The sequence below is a fragment of the Danio rerio genome, chromosome 17 (genome assembly GCF_049306965.1).
Source record: "Danio rerio strain Tuebingen ecotype United States chromosome 17, GRCz12tu, whole genome shotgun sequence".
NCBI classification, from domain to species: Eukaryota; Metazoa; Chordata; class Actinopteri; order Cypriniformes; family Danionidae; genus Danio; species Danio rerio.
The window spans coordinates 34,536,662-34,553,551 of NC_133192.1; the positions used below are offsets into that span (position 1 = coordinate 34,536,662).

At 38.0% G+C, this 16,890-nt stretch overlaps 1 protein-coding gene and 1 long non-coding RNA gene across 11 annotated transcripts in view; one reads left to right on the top strand and one right to left on the bottom strand.

The window, feature by feature from the left end:
• LOC137488119 (uncharacterized) overlaps positions 1 to 16,890 on the top strand; it is a 176,783-nt gene that overhangs the window by 50,968 nt on the left and 108,925 nt on the right. The window contains exon 3 of one of the 4 annotated variants that reach the window (XR_012393498.1): positions 6,531 to 6,950. The exons of 2 other annotated variants lie outside the window; for them this stretch is intronic. This is a non-coding gene — a long non-coding RNA (uncharacterized lncRNA). Of the gene's footprint in view, positions 1 to 2,951; positions 5,724 to 6,530; positions 6,951 to 16,890 lie in introns of those variants that run through there. One more of the 4 variants, XR_012393497.1, reaches the window with a different exon arrangement.
• Positions 1 to 16,890, bottom strand: part of prox1a (prospero homeobox 1a) — a 44,014-nt gene that overhangs the window by 8,983 nt on the left and 18,141 nt on the right. For all 7 annotated transcript variants that reach the window (XM_073926951.1, XM_073926949.1, XM_073926950.1 and 4 more), the window contains 1 exon segment: positions 16,097 to 16,291. In XM_073926951.1, coding sequence (XP_073783052.1) covers positions 16,097 to 16,291 — 195 coding nt within the window.

Here is a 16,890-nt window from a genome sequence, read left to right on the forward strand (position 1 = left end):
TTAGTATTTTTTTCTCAGGATCCAGTGTGTAGGTTCGTTTTCCTCACTTTTATGGCAAAAAAATAGGATATTTTGATTGCCTTTAATGTGAAAAAGCTGAACATATTCGTGAATGTTTACATTATTTTAGTGTAAAATTGTGCAAAAATATAAGTTTTATCCAATATTCTAAATTCATTTCTTCGACAATGCAAATATCATTCACCCTGAACCCTTAAATTGTCAATTTGCAATAATTTTAATAAATATTTACATATAAAATTGCTAACTTAATATTTATGCTTTAACTACCCCAGAACCCCTTTCACTGTCACTTTGTTTATTGTGACATCAGTTTTTAATTTTTTTTAAGTAAAAATATTTTTTTTCCAGATAAAAATTATTTCTCGATTTTATCAAGATTAGGATTAATTCCAATTCGTGTTGAAAAACAACTTTCATATTTTTAACTTTCATAAAAATTTCACTTTCATAATTTTTTCATTAAAAAAAATTATAATAATTGTGTATGATTCATTCACCCCACTGTATGTGCACTTGGGCCCTCTATACAAACCGCCTCTGAATCCACTTTTTCTTTTTTTTTTACTTTCTATAGTGATAATAAATTAAGCATAATTACCCGCGACTAAGCCAAAATCTACTTCTCATTCTAAAACTTTTAATAGTAAACTCAGTACTTAAATGTTTAATCGCACTGTAAAATATAACATAAACAAATGCGTATAAAATGCTTCCTCCATAGTACAGTAACAAATCGAAGAGTTCAGATGCAAGGCCTCTAAGTGCCATCTGAATATTTTCTCCTAAAATGAGCATTTCTTTCTGCCTTCACTGTGTAGGTTCATTATCTTCACTTTTATGGCAAAGAATTTGATATTTTTTTAGCCTTTAATGTGAAATAACTGAACATAAAATGGAATTTTACAACACTTTAGTGTACAAAAATATATTTTTATAAATTGAAAAAAAAGACTTGGTTTTAATCTAATTTTACAAATTTATTTCTTTGGCAATGCATTTACCATATGCCCTTAAATTGAAAATTTACAATCGTTTTCATTCAAAAATACATATAAAATGGCTAGCTTATTATTTCTAATATTTTTGTAACTCTTTCCATTCACTTTCATTTTGACTGCTATCGTATTTTTTTAAGTACAATAATTTATTATTTTTTTTGTCACAGATAAAAAGATTTCATAATTTTATCAAGTAAACCTAATTTGTTTTGAAAAATCACTTTCATTTTTGGCTTTAACTTTTATGCTACATAAAAATAATTATATAAAACTGTGTATGATTACAAATCAGGCTAGCTGGCCACCGGTTCCTGCCCCCCAGCTTGATCAGTTTTCTGGCAGCTCTGCATCCTCAGCGCTGCTGTTGCCAAGGATGAGAGGACACAGAGACCGTCTTATGAAAAGAGGGATATTATATCGCCCCTCCACCGAGAAACACAAGACAAGAGGTGAAAGAGGAGGGGGAAAAAGACATGTAGAACAGTCATGATCAGCAGCCCCGGTACTTCAACCAGCATTCATTCACCCCACTGCGTGTGCACTTGGGCCCTCTATACAAACTGCCCCCGAATCCACTCTGTTTGTTGGGTAAATATTGATTGAGGAGAGACTTACCTCCTGATAACTGCCATACAAATCAAGGACTGCATGGGGAGGGGAAGGAGGAGGGCTGTGGGAAATGTCATGGCTCCATCAAGACTTGTTCTGTGAAACGGTTTGTATCTCAAAAGGCCACAACGTGGAGGAACCGAAAGCATAGACATGCTCGTTCTGTCCCAGCCAAGAGTTTCTTCTTGGGAGGAAAGTCCTGGTTTCCTCACCAGAGTTAATCATTAAAGGGGAAGAGTCTACTTTCCATTTCATTGTGGCCGCTGTTTGATATCACCTTTGGTGTATCTCGCTTGCTTGTATTTGCTCAGGCCAGGCCATTCAGACAAAGGTGATAAATTCATCTGCCAGTTGGTGAGATTTCTCAGAGATTGTTGAAGAGAAATGGTATCTCACAGACAAGTCAAAAACATTTGCTTTCATTTAGCTTTTGTTATTATTATTATTATTATTAGTATTGTTATATGTTTAATATTATTATTATTTTTATATATAGTTATCATTACTATATGTTTATAAATGTATGTTTATTATTATTATTATTATTATTATTATTATTATAATTATTATTATTATTATTATCAAACATTTCTGTTCATCAGATTTTAAACTGAGAAGTAAGTTTAAATATGTTTAAAAGTTTTATTTTAGTACATTGAATAACCATTAGTGTTTTTTAAATAGTTTGGCTGTTTTTACTTTTTAGATTTATATTGGTTATTATATATTTTTTTATATGTTTTTGTTTTTATTACTATTTTTTTGTTACTACAGCTTTAATTAAAATTTGTAGCTTTTAAAATGTAGTTTTAATAGGCTTAATTGTTTTGAAAATGAAATTGGTTTACGTTTAAATTATTAAATATTTTATACATTTACTGAGGTGGTGGACATAAACTAAGTAGTTTTCTTTCATTGCTATACTTATTGTTAAAGTGATTTAATGTTTTCACTTGATTTATCATTTAATGATGTGGTTATATAGACTGTTTTAGTAGTTCGATTTTCTTTCAAAATAAACATTCAGAAATACTTTTACTTTTATTACTTGAGTAAATTAAAAATTAAAGAACTTTTGTACCTTGAGGTAATATTGAAAAGGAGTACTTTAATCTTCTACTGGAGTAATGTTTTATTAGCTTATCTGTACTTTTACCCGAGGGTCTAATTTGTGTACTTCGACCACCAAAATTTTTTTTATTGTATTTTGATTTCAAGTATACAAGTGAAACATTATCAACAAAATAGAAACCTTTTAAAATATATATAACATCTAAATGCCGGAGACTTATCCAGGAGATTTGATGTTTTTTTTTCTAGGAGATAATGGATTGACAGAGAGCAAACAAGTCTCAAGGCCAGGGGGCTGAAAGCCTAAGAGTCCACCCACTCCCTCCCAGTTTCTCTCTCTATCACTGCTTGTCCGGGAGCTTGACTGAACTTCAAAAGAACAACATCCCAGCGAACGAGAAACGTTACACTGAATGCTGGACATTCGGCTCCAGCTAATCAATAGTACATAGAAAGCAAAACCTTGCAGTTTGATAAACTCTTGGCTGGAGTGTCAATCAGGCAAACAGATTGCATGTTTCCCTCTCTGATAAAGATTCTTTCAAAACCCAGTGTGATGCAACTGAGCTCCACAAACTGTCCCGGCAACCTTGAAGCAGGCTTAGGTTCTCACTGCAAGTGCTGGACAAACATGCGCATGCTGCTGCTGCTGATTCTGCATTGGCCTTGATGAAAACTATTTTTCATACTTAAGAAAACTTTGAGCAAGCACCATATGCCCATTTCTCAAGGCACGCTGGCACATAGCGAGTGTGTGCGTGAGTGGATATATTTGCGCTCACCTTTAAATAAGGTCATTCGCTGGGTTGTGTTTTCTTTCACAGAAGACGAAACAAGCATTATAAAAGCAGTAGTTCAGCCGAAAAAAAGGACATTGCCGTTTTTAACCTCTTTACAAAACAAAATTATTAAGAATAAGCTGATAAAAAAAGTATTGTTATTTTTCAGTGTAAAGGCCCTGTGATTCTCGAATGACAAGGTCATCATTTTGAACAGATTCAGACCAAAACAAAGTTGCCAACTTGAAAAGTTTGGTCTGTTTGGTAAACACTTTAAAACCTCTATTGAGTCGTGCCGAAAATGCAACTGATATATGCGGGTCTCGGTAACTCGGCATTCTTTAGCATGGAAATTTTCTTCAGGTTTTATAGATCAGACATCTGTGTATAAAAACAAACACCGAAGAACTGCTTAATAATTGAAATTGAGGTGTAATTCTAATGGGCTATATGCACAGCTAGTGTTTTGCAGCCAATGATGATCTTCCGGTGAAAGGTTTATGTGACTATTTTCAGTTTCTTAAGGTTCCTTTTACAACATCAGTGTTGTAATGTAATTAAAATATAACCAGTTAAGTAGACTTGAGCATCCATTTGGTTGTTTTAAGCATAAAAAGAGACGAAAAACCATTTAAACTCTAGCGCTGTTATTTGTGGCAGGCTCGCGCAGACACTCTATTGAAAATACTGGGGTAAAATTAATTTCCATATTTTACAGAACTGATGTGGAAAATATAAATCAGTGCAGTGCTTCTTGTTTGGTCTGATACACACTTTATATCTTAAAGATCGCTATTTTTTTTAAAGAAATCAGATCTTAAACGCATCGATTTTGTATTGGATGACAATTCATCGGAAGCCCTGGGGTTGACAGACTGAAATTAAAAGTCTGTGTGCATATACCCCATTGAAAGCAACTCTGATACTTTAAAAGTTTAAAGGAATAGTTTACATAAAAATACTAGTCTCTTATCATTTACCAAACCTTCATTTGTTCAAAACCTATTTCAGTTTCTTTTATTTTGAAATATGCTGGTTGCTGGGACCGATTGACTTCTATAGTATTTTTATTCTACTATAGAAGTCAATTGGTGCCAGAAGAAAGAAAATATGAAAGTTTAAACCCACATGAGGAAGAGTAAATGATGAGTTAATGTTCATTTTTGGTTCAACTATCCATTTAAATTGCTATTAAATACTATTTATTCATGTAAATGGTGCCCTCAATAGCATGTTCACTCACCACAAACTACTTGTCAAGTTTTGTTGTAGTTATAAAAAATATACTTCACTATGAGCATATGTGGCGTTTAACATTGTTGCAGTGCATAAAATCTGAATAATTTGTTCACAAATTTGACTTAATAGCTACGTTTCCATCCACCTATTTTTATGTGCATGTGTGATATGCTCTAAAAAAATCGGTTGATGGAAACGCCAAGATGCGCACACATTTTGAAAATGCACATAAAAATGTATTTGCATAACTGACTGGAATAAAAATTTTATTTGATAAGATGCGCATAAACTATGTTGGAAACATTTTTACTGAACAAAATTCCTGTATGCGCATTAAAAAAGGTCATGTGATTTTGTTATGAGATTATGTGATTGTAAAAATGCTTGTGAATAGACAAACCAGCAGGCTAACCGAATTGTAAAATGAAATGTGTTTTTGTCATTCTAAAACGCCTTAACCGTTTCAATATTAGTGTTATTATATCATTAATTACCTCCAGAACTGCCAAAAGCTTCTATGCTCTGCATCTCACGCCTTCAAACACCTCCATGCGTTCATTGCATGCTGGCATTGCCTTCTGAGCCGCAAGTCATTTATTAAATAAAGAAAAGACTGACGCAGCTTCTCCTACCGCAGCAAATTCCGTCTTTACTGTTGATATTTGGCGCCAGTAAATCAAGAAGTGACGATTCTGTTCTCTTTGAGTACTTGGATGGAAACACTGCTTTATTCGCATGTCTTTTATGTGATATTCCAGTTTTGCGGAAACAGTTTATTCGCATTTTTTAAGGAAACATAGCTAATGAAATTTAGGCCTAGTGTAAAAACTGTATTCACCACTTTTAAAATACTTTATTGGTGGTTCTGTATCCTTTTAGAAGCTTGATTCCAATGTCACGAACACCAAAATATATCAGAAAACGAATCACTTTGTGTTTTATAGCGAAACGAACTCATTATATATCTCTGTAATCGAAGATGAGCAATAAAGAGTTTTAATCTATGCTTGAACTACTCCTTTAACGAAGAGTGTTATCATGCATCTGATTCGCCGCATGAGCGCAATGTCCTTTCACCCTTCTATATCGTTGCATTTACCAAAGCAAACAAAGCCACAATGACATGTGCACTTCAAATTCAGGGCCAGTGGGTCTCTGACCTAGAGGAGGGTCTGGGCTCAAACCTGCTTGGGCTAAAGGTTATGAAGTCATTTGTCTCAAATTGCAGTTGAACCCCATGAAAGAAGAGAGTGTTTGAGGGAGGGAAAGAGAGAAAGAGGGACATCTGGAGGAGAAGGAGGGGGGAGAGGGAGGACAGAATGGCCTAAGGACTGGAGCAGGCATGGGGAGGAGAAAAAGGCAGCTTGGAGTTGGGTCTTTCTTGTCTGGCTGAAGAAAGGATCTGGCACCGAGACTAATGAAGAGAAGAGGGAGGGAGACAGAGACGGGGCGGTTGGGTGGGAGATGTGCCAGGGCTTGGAGAAAGCCGTGCACGAGAGCTACAGATGTGTTTGAACCCCCTGGAGCAAAATAATGACATAATCACCAGTGGTGTCACTGAGCAGACTGCACACAAGGTGACATGGGAGAACATGCAAGGAGTCTGGGAGGAGAAAGAAATAATAAAAAGGAGGCCCATCTAGCGTGCGCAAGAACTTTCCATCAAAAGCTGTTTGTAGGGAGCTATAAAGCCTGGCAGGTGTTTCTTGGTTTGTGCCACTCCAGCAACTTATCTTTAGGAGGAAGGAGTTCCAGCAAGCTCGCAGGCCCTTTAGAAACTACTTAATGCCCTGTTTATGTTCTGTCACAGGTCCCTTCATGACAACTGAATTCCAGCCCATGGCAGCCAGCACTTAAGGCTGAGAGGCAATTAAAGGAAGTGGATATTCAGCGTCACAATGTCACACTTTAGGGCAGGAAGCATGTGATGCGTGTTGGTGGGACACAGTCAAGTTCATCCTGTGTTCTTAGGCTGGAAAAACAGGTTAGCTTGTATATTCAGATATCTTGAAATTTGTTCCTTGATCAGTGTTTTGCCTGATTTTTCAGTGCATTTCTGACCATCCTTGAACAAAACTGACTAGTTTACAGAGAATATATATTGAATTAAACTTAATTTGTTCCTGGTGTTAAGCAGACTGATATTAGAATTGTGGCCGATAGCAATAAGCTGTTAAGATTTTTATACAATAAATGAATGTGATTAAAATGAGGATGTTTGTCTACACTCAAAACAATAACTCATTGCATGAACTCAATTTAATTGAAGGTTTATTGGATTTACATCCAATAAAATTGTTTAGCATTAACTAAAATATAAACATATTTAGCACCAACATAATGCAACTGAGTTGGTCCAACATAATTTTATTAAGTAAAAGTTTAAATACATTTGTATTTTTATTTAACTTAAACTCAAAGGTCTGATAATATAATGCATGTCTATTATGTGTTGACCATTTCGAAGTCTCTTGAAGTGCATCCCAAATTACATACTTATGCACTATTCTACGCCATTTTGTAGTATAAATAGTGTAAGTAGTGCATTCACACTGACAAATAATAAGCTTAATATAGCACTTTAAATATCCGGACGATCCACTTATTCAACAGGTAATATGAAATGTGGAACGTTGGACACTTCATGCACTCAACGGCCGCTGCTTTGCTCATGTAGCGGAAGGGGCGGTGTTATCGAGTGCACATATTGGATTACTTTATTTATTTTGTATTGTGATAGCAAAATTCTCTTACGAGAGTATTATATATTCTCCGGATGGTAAATGCGATTATACTCATAGCAGGTATTATTTGGTACTATAGTTATTTATTTCTCTAATTTGGTAACCGTCAAACGTCATCAGGGAGACGGTTTGAATTTCCTCTTTGTACAAAAGTATTAGTGTTCAATTTGGGATGACACTACATTCAAATACTATACTGTTGAGTGGGTTAGTGCATAAGTACATACTGTATAGTATAGTGAGCTTTAGTTTTATTTCATGAGTTACATATACAGTTGATTGAACTGATCTTAGAACTTATTTTAGAACAGATATTGCTCCCTGAGCAAAGCAGCAAACTGCATTTTTGCTAATTAAGCTGCCAACACAGAAAGCATGGGTGCTTCTGCAAGGTGGTAATCTCAAAACCCCAGAGCTTTACTTCTACATTACTTCAAAAGCTTTACTTCAAACTAAAGTGAAGATTAAACTCTAACAAATCTTTCTATTTACTTTAAACACTTAAGATTACATCTCCCTCTATTTCCCTCTCTTAATCCAATCCCATGCAAAGCATGATGAGAACTACAAATCCCCTAACCAGGTAGTTGGACCAACACAATTGCTTCTGGTCGTCCTAACACAAAACACCAAAGTTAACTTGATAGTTTATAAATTTAAGTGGACTCAACATAAATCAAACAAATTAGCCAAAGAAATTACAAGAATTGTGTTGTTTCAGCTCATTTTTAACAGGTAGTTTGTTGAGTGTAAATATAATCCAAATAAACTAACATTTAGATATGTTTAACATTTTTAAATATATTATGAAAAGTAGATATTTTATTATGGTGTTGTTTTTCTTAAAAACAATATTTTAATTTTGCGTTAAATTAAATTGCCAAAATAGACCAAAATCTCAACTATGAGGCAGTAATCATGATATTCCTGCTTTTAACTATGCATCAAACAAGCTGTATTGAGTTGAATTTAAAATTAATTTATAAAACATTTTAAAACATTATAAACAAATTCAGCCTAAAAATAATTTTGTTCTGTACAGAATATTCTTGAATGAAATGCAGTCAGTATGTTGTAAAGTGGCTAAATGAAGCACTGGTATTAGATTTATAGTGTGAGGGGAAGAATCAAACTTGAACAGGGTGTACTACATCTATGATTTATTCTGTACCGTATGCGCGAGTGTGAGTGTGTGTTTGGTAGCTTTCTTTGGCTGCTGCTGAAGACTGGAGGGCTTGGTCCCTCTGTGCAACTTAGTGACCATTAATAAGTCATTTTGTCTTGGAAAAAAAAGAAAGCAAAAACATCGCCTGAAAGCATCACACACTCTTATCTAATTTCTGTCTCTGTTTCTCTGAGTAATATACAATATAGAGTGCCTACAGCAGTTTGGCTTTAAGTCCCTCTAAACTGCCATTGCCAGACAGTTAGACTGAAACACTCTTTGTGTTTGTTAAGTGAAGCAGTCTAAAGTAGGTGTGCTTTCGTTGAATTAGTAAATTACATCTCCTTGTTGATGTTGCTATTTGCGCTATTAACGAACAGAAGATAAGTCTTTAATGCAGATTTGATGGCAGCGATTATGATGTCCCTTGGTAAGTACAGTCAAGGCCGTTGAATGTAATGTGCTGTACTGTAGCGTTCTCCAGGTCACCTCCACTAATGATTAACCAAAACGCTGAGGAAGTTCAGTTCCCACAAGAGTCGCATGAGAAGAAATCACACAGCCCCTGTGAGTGAGCTCATCAACGGAGATATGGGAACGGATATTCCCTTAAATGGCAGGTGAAAGAAACAAACTACTTCTGTCCTACCTGACTGTGGTGAAACTGGCGGTCTATTTTTAAAATATTGTCTTCGATAAAGACATAAAGAGTGTGAGGCATATTCTGTCAGCAACCGCAATGGGAACAGAACCTAAGTGTCGTCCTATAACTAGATTACTGGAGCTCCTCTGACGTGAAGCATGGTAATAACCAAGCTAATATGATGGGAGTTTGTTTTCATAGAGCTCTATTACGTTCACCTAGGTATGGTACCTTGTGACAGGGAGCTGTGTAGAGAAAAACGAGGAAACGCTTAATAGTCTTCTATCCATCAGCTTCCCAATGACAAAATGATTCAGGACTGAGTAGCCACGTATCGCTTAACCATTTGTATTTTACGTTAAATCATTGACATCTGTTTGAAATTGGTCTCTTATTCCTTTTTATTTGCGAAAAGATTGCACGCTGCCACATTGCAGAGCTGTTTCTTTCCTGTCGTTGTAAGTGTCAGTCCATCAGACAGTATGATCTAATTAGAGAGAGGAAGATGATTGTGACCCAAGAGCCCTTGAAGACAATAGTCTGCATCATCTGACCACAGTGACTCTTGATATCACATGACGGGCTAAGGGTTCACCACAGAACACTTATTGTGAGGGGTGCCATCCCAGCTGCATGTGCGCTTTTCGCACAATAGGGCACCGAGTCCAACTTGTCTTCAGTTTCATTTGAGCGGATATTTTCTTTTGCTGCATAGTGGATGCAGGTTTGAATTTTCAGAAAGTCACTACAAGATCTTTTGTTGGACATGATGTCCTTTGCTAATGATAAACTGAAGTGTTTAAGTATTAACTGAAGTGTTATTAATTTAATTAAAGTGTCTTGAGCATGTGAGAGCTACAGAGATAACTGTAAGTAAGCTATTCATTGGTTGATTTCTGCTAAATTTGTAAACCACTGCACTTTTGGGATGCTTTAGGGTGCTTTTACACTTGGTCCGAATGCCTGGTCTGAACCCAAGTTTGATATTCCCCCTCGGCTGGTTTGTGTTCACATTGTCTATTTTCCTTCTGAACCCTGGTATGCTTGCATCATCAAGCTGCTGTTTTGTGTACAGCTGTTGCTAGGTGACAGCCATTAAAGCAAAGTGCCAAAATGGATTCTACTTTTACTGAATTTTTTGGTTTTGTTATCAAAACCAAAATACAGAGAGTGACTTGTATTTATCTGCCACAATAATATTAAAAAAAGATTCAGAACGTCACGCGATGCCTGCAGAAGTCATTTTTGGATGAGACAAGCAGGCAGTTCGATTCCGTTATTTGGTACGATTGCATTCATATCAGAGGTGACCTGTACTAGAGTTTGAACGAATCTCACCCCAGACCACCTCTTTCAGATGGACTCAGGTACGGTTCACAGGTGTGCATCCGAGTTCAGAAGACAACGTTCACCCTAGCTAAACGTACCATTCTCTGACGTCAACGGAATTTCGATGCGGACTAAAAATGCTAATGTGAAAGCACTCTTAAGAAGTATACTTTCTTTGTTTGAACATACAAACCTGCCCAACAACAGCATCATTGGCTCAGCCAATAGCATGAGTTGGGGAGAGCCAAAGACAGATGGTGGATTGTTCAAAATAACCAAAAATTTTATAATGTCTTGTGTAGGTAAAATGAAATAAATTACTGAAAATGTTGTAACATAATGGCACTTTGACTCTTGGTAGTAGTCTGCTGTGGAGCTTGCCATAGTGTAGGAGCACATAGTGGCTGCATAGCCGCCCTTGTAAAAGCTAAAATGACAAATGGGACTCCCTACAGTCTTGTGGACTTAATGAACAGGTGCACGTGGCTGCAATTGTAAGAGGCCATTCACACAGAATGCGCTTTTCAGTTCTAATGTGCTACTTTTCCATTTTTTTCCCTATCTAAGCACGTGCTTGGTGGACACGCATGGTTGTTACGTTTGTGCCTAGTTTTTAAGATGCCATGTCATGCCATGTCATGCCATGTCAAATTGAAAGAATGTTAACTTTTACACATATCCCCGCTTCATTAAAAGCAGTGGACCAATCAGAAAAACCTAGAGGTCGGGCAAGCATTGCAAACTTTTATTTACAGTAGCAAGTGTGTTCGTGACAGCTGTTTTATTTAATGTTATGTGAAGGCGGAGCTTATGCTTATTTAAAAACCATAAATTCCATCTAATGTTTTTAGATGGAAAGACAATTTTTGTGTGAATGGCCTTTAAAGAAGTGAGTCATCCTCTTGTGGCCTCAGAGGATATTTTGTGCACTTCAGAATAATGGCGAAAGTAGCAAGTCGTATGGGTACCTTTTGCCAAGACTTTCTATGGCATGCTTCTATCACATATTGGTGTGTTGTTTTGTTCATTACTGTCATGTAGAGAAAGTATACACCAGACCCCAGAAGGCAAATCTGATGCTAACGGGTTATCATGCAACTTAAATGACTGTAAGATTAAGCTAAAGCGTCCCTAATGTATTCTTTAAGCGTCCACTGTTATCTCGTAGCACCGTCCACAGCTTTGAGTGGCGTTATAATGGGAGCGTGAGGTGAGCTGGCAGACCACACCGCAGGTCAGTGTGAGGTCAGAGAGGAAGAAGTGAAACCAGAGCCTGATCCTAAGATGTTCTAGTGTAGCGTGGCACAAGCTAGCAGCTCAAAGATAAACAACAGTAAACTAGCCCTCTGTGGGGGAGCTGTGTGTGGACTTGGGAGGCCAGGACCTCCTGGCAGTCACGATGGCAGCTCTCTACGCTCTTATTGATAACCTTCTTTTCTCATGAGGCAGGGGAGATAATACACTCCTGGAACAAGGGTAAAGGGAGATGAATGTTAGACAATAGACGGTCGCAGTAAAGGGACCATCCGCGCAGTCTTTGAACTTTTCCCTGTCTCCAAAGGACAATTAATAATGAAGGCCTTTGGGGTAGGTCACACCAGACATGGACAAGAGGAGACGAGAGAAGAAACAAAAGGGAAGAGAAACCTGGAGAAAAGGGGGACGTGTTGGATAATTGATCTTTTTTTAAGAGGCAGTGTTGCTGGGCGTCTTTGGCTCATTTACAATATTTTAAATGTGAAAGTGCGTAATTCTTCATAGAATGTTCCACTCTAATATGATCTTATAAGTAAGCCCATGTGTATATACTATAATGTATATAACTAAGTACATAGATTTTCCCTAAATGTATAAACTGCAGTATTTTTTGCACAGCCCAACAACAGCAACACTGGCTCAACCAATTGCACATGAGATGGGTGGGGCTATCTTTGTGACTAGCCAATGGTAGATGAAGGGAGAGTTTGTTAATTAAAGTCATTAATTTTGCAGTTCCGTTTGTTGACGCTAGCGGCGCAGAAATTACACACTTCACCTTTAAGTATTCCCTCAACTCTAACGGTATCTGTTTAACCTTGGAATTTTGCCACACAAACAAAACTAATTTGCGAGTAGGAAACAAACAAAGTCTCAAAGTTGCATTCACCCAGTATGAGAACAGCCACCGACACCTGATAGCCAAAAGATACCAAGACTAGAACTCTCGAAGTCAAAGGAGGTCTGTGTGAGTGTGCTGTGGGTATATGGCCACCAACACTTTTTCAGAAAGGCTCAGAGATCACAGAGACCAAAGAAAAAGAGGGAGAGACTAAGCCTCCTCTATGCTTTCCTCAGCCGGTTCATGGGAGGAGGGTACAAGGACTGAAGACAAGGCGGGTCTGGGGCAAGTTGGGGGGAGGACACTCAGGGGGTTTTGACAGAAGAGCCTTGAACTATTTTGTGGCCGAAAGATGAGACCTTCCCAGAGCTGTCATAAAAATGTCTCCTTATCCCAGTGGAGCCCGTGGACCCCACCCCTCTTAGAACTCTTCAATGGTGCCTGTGATGTGATACAGTAAGTGTGAAGACGGCTCCTGAGAACCAGATGCCACAATTGCAGGGCCAGGAAACGCCACTTTGGCTAACAATGCGTAACTGTGTTGCAAGATTTAACAGGTGTTCAGTTTTTTTGTATGATTAAATGCTCTGTTAGTGTTTTGAGAGACTTTAGTTTTTTTTACACTCCTATTTTTCCAACCATCAGGTAGAATGGAGGAAGTAAATAATGAACCTTTGAAAAACTGAATGTCAACATTTTAAAAGCAAATGTTAAGAGTATATTTCAAGAGTTCATACTTAGATAATGCTAGACGTGTTAGTGGGTTTGGCATGCTGTCCAGAGAGAGAACCCCGAGCTTGGAGATAGATGAGCCCAAGGCTCCTGCCTGGTCAGTGAGCATTAAGAAGGATACGAGATCAGTTAGTTCTCTAGAGCTCCCCTGATTCGTTTGGCCTATACCTTGAATAATAAGACAGCTCTATAAGAATAGACTGCCGACCAAGCCAGTGCAAAAGCATTAAGTGCTTGTGACTGTTACTATTATTTAATTCACTTGTGTCACATCTTTGGACTGTAGTAGGAAACCAAAGTACCCGGCGGAAACTCGCGTGAACACGGGGAGAACATGTAAACAAAAATACCAACTGGCTCAGCTAGGACTTGAACCAGTGACCTTGCTGTGAGGCTGTGCTAGCCACTGAGCCTCTGTGTCACAAAAGAGAACGAAGATCGGGAGTAAAGTTAGGCTGGATATTTGTGCTAAATTTGGAATAATTCGACTGGCTGGCTAATGATTACCGATAGGGACCAGCTGTGGTCAATCATATCACATGCTCCTCTCAAAATTAGTTTGTGAAACCTCATAAAGTGTACATAGTAGTACCTTAAAATTACAAAAGTGTGTCTTTTGAAAAGGTTCTATGCCAGTAATCCCAAGGTGCTTTTGTGCCTTTATTACGATGAGTGTGACTTCGGATTTAGAACACTAGTCATTAATTTTTTATCCTATAAATTAACTCAAGGTGTTTAAAAAAAGTTGCAGGACTATCCTTCAAAGCAACTCTCCTTGGTTCCATGGAAAAAATAACAGTATACAGTTTTCAGGAGGTCACAGAGAGAGCAAACAATGACCAAATTTTCATGTTTAAGTGAACTCCCTGTTTATTAAAATATCATTCTAATGTGTTCATTTAGCTATGCTGGATAAACAAATGATGTTCCCAGACAACAGTTAAGCAGCCTGTTAGGCTTGATCATATCTGGTTTGTACACAGAAAACCCCTTCAGCTAAGAGATAACACTTGCCACATTGCTGGCGGCTCTGTTTCGGAAAGAAGACGAAAAAGGGGGGATTCTCTCTCTCTGTCTCTCTCTCTTTTTTTTTTTGGAGGGGGGAGCCTTTCGGGGTCTGGACATCATAAGCTGTGTCTATGCAAATGTCCTTGATTGTGTTCATTTGTGCCATTGTCCAGCTAAGACAAACAGAGCAGTAATTAAGAGAGAAATGATGGCGTATCGAGACAGCACGATGGAGGAGGAGCCGAATGAAGGATAAACAACTTGAAAGAAAACAGCAAGCTTGGTGAGCACAACACAAGTGCATTGAAGGCAATTAATGAAGCTCCTTTAATTACGGCCTTTGCTCATTCCACCATGAGAAATGTGACAATTATGTCATTAAAAAGTTTGTAATGGGAAAGTGAGGGGTGAGTACATTCGAAGAGGATGAAAGACACAAGGCAGCGAAAGGAAGTGCAATGAAAGAGAGGGAGAGAGAAATGACAGGGCCCAACTACAAAAAAGCAAGTCTCAAAGGAGGAGGAAGCACATTACTGGTGCACATTGACAGACTAGATTAACATCAAACGATCAGCACAACAGAGGGTATATTCATTCAGGAGGAGCTAGCAAGGTGGAACTTTGATGATGCTAAATTTGGCAGAAAGAGCGACTTGCTGAATCGGCGAGGGTTCCAGTTTCATGCCTCGCAGTCTGACAGGTGGAGAAGAGAAAATTTAGTACAAAAAAGCCTCAGCATGAAGTGTCCCTTTGCACTGGCAAAGGTTGTGTGACCTCGCTCTGCGGCACGGACTTGCTGGGCGATATCGTCGCACGCTAGACGCCAGCCCGTAGGAAAAAAGGAACAGACTAGGGTGGCCAAATTTGCATTAAAGATCGAGTGTTCCTCGCATGGAAAATGAGCATTTGGGAAAGTCTTTCAGGCGGTCCTGCTTGTACACCTGTGCAGCCTTTGTGGCTCTTGATATGCAAAACAATCTCTCCCTCGGTTCGACTTCTCTACCAACAACAGTCTTATTCATGGTGCCCTGCACTTTCTTCCACAGCCATGCAAATCTTGCATTTATATATGAAAATAGGGATCATGTCCCTAAATATCTTCCTGGTCGCCAAAGGTGTGGCGTGCCGCGTACCTGCAATCACAATAAACCTTGGCTTTGACCTGATCTAAATGAAATGAAAGGGAGGGGAGGGGGACAGGGAGATTTTTTGCTAATAGTCAGCTAAATGATGATGATGTTGTAAGGATAGTGTTTGAATGACCAGAGTCCCAGTGGGCAGATATTGATAGTGAGCTGAGCGGTAAATGTGAGCTCTGCAAATTGTATTTGACAAGGACACTTGGGCCTGAAGCATCGCTCCCTGTTTGCCTCATCAAACAGACAGATGCATGACTGTGTTTCAGCCAAAAAAAAAAGAATCTTGTTCACTTTACCCCAGGAGTATGGCAAGAGAGGGGGGGGTTAGGCTTATGGGATGAACAGCTTGCCATTCATTGTCTAATCATATAAAGAGATCATTTAGCTGTATTCATTTTAAAGCTTTGAAAGCCGTACCAACTTACTCTGTGAAGACCACCTTGTAATTCAGTGTGCTCTTATAAATAAGTAAATGCAGTCACTTAGTAGAGTGAAACACAGAATGGACGAGGACCCACCTCAAAATCGTTGGCCTTGTTGTAGTGCATGTTGAGAGCACGGAAAAGCTCGCAGTCTCTGCTCACGCTCAGCTCTTCTGACCCTGTCACGCCGTCATTGATGGCCTGCCGGGCAAATTTCTCCATCTGGATGTAGTAGAACTCGCGGAAGTTGCTGAACCACTTGATCAGCTGGGATGTGATGCAGCGGTTAAACTATGAGAAAAAAAGAGACCCTTTTTAAATTTGTTGATGTGGATTCAATTAAAAAATGTTAATTTTTAGAGAGTCTTTCAGTACATTTGTAGATTTTCGGTAACACTTTATTTGGATGGTCCATTTGAGTATTAGTAGACTGCCTGCTTAATATCTGTTCATACAGCTCCTTCAACAGACTGACTATAAGAACTATCTGTCAACTTAGACTAACCCTAATCCAAACCCCAACCCTAATCACAACAGTCTACTTATAATTTAATGAGAATTAGTTGGCATGTAGATGTAACTTAAATTCAACAAATTTACCATCAAAATAAAGTGTGACCAGATTTGCTCATGATTTGCTATATTTGAAGGCTTTTATAATTGTTGATGTCACACTGTTTTACCTTGCCGTAAAAGACAATATTTAAGAGTCTTACTGGCTTTCCAGATTCTTCCAGACTGTTAAAACACACACATACACACCAGAAGGTTCCCAATGTTAAAGTCTTTAGTCTGTTTTACTGAAAAAAACAGGTATTACTAACCTCTAATCTGGTTAGCCAGTGAGACCCCTAAATGTCAGGACAACAGATAAGACATTTGTTTCTACA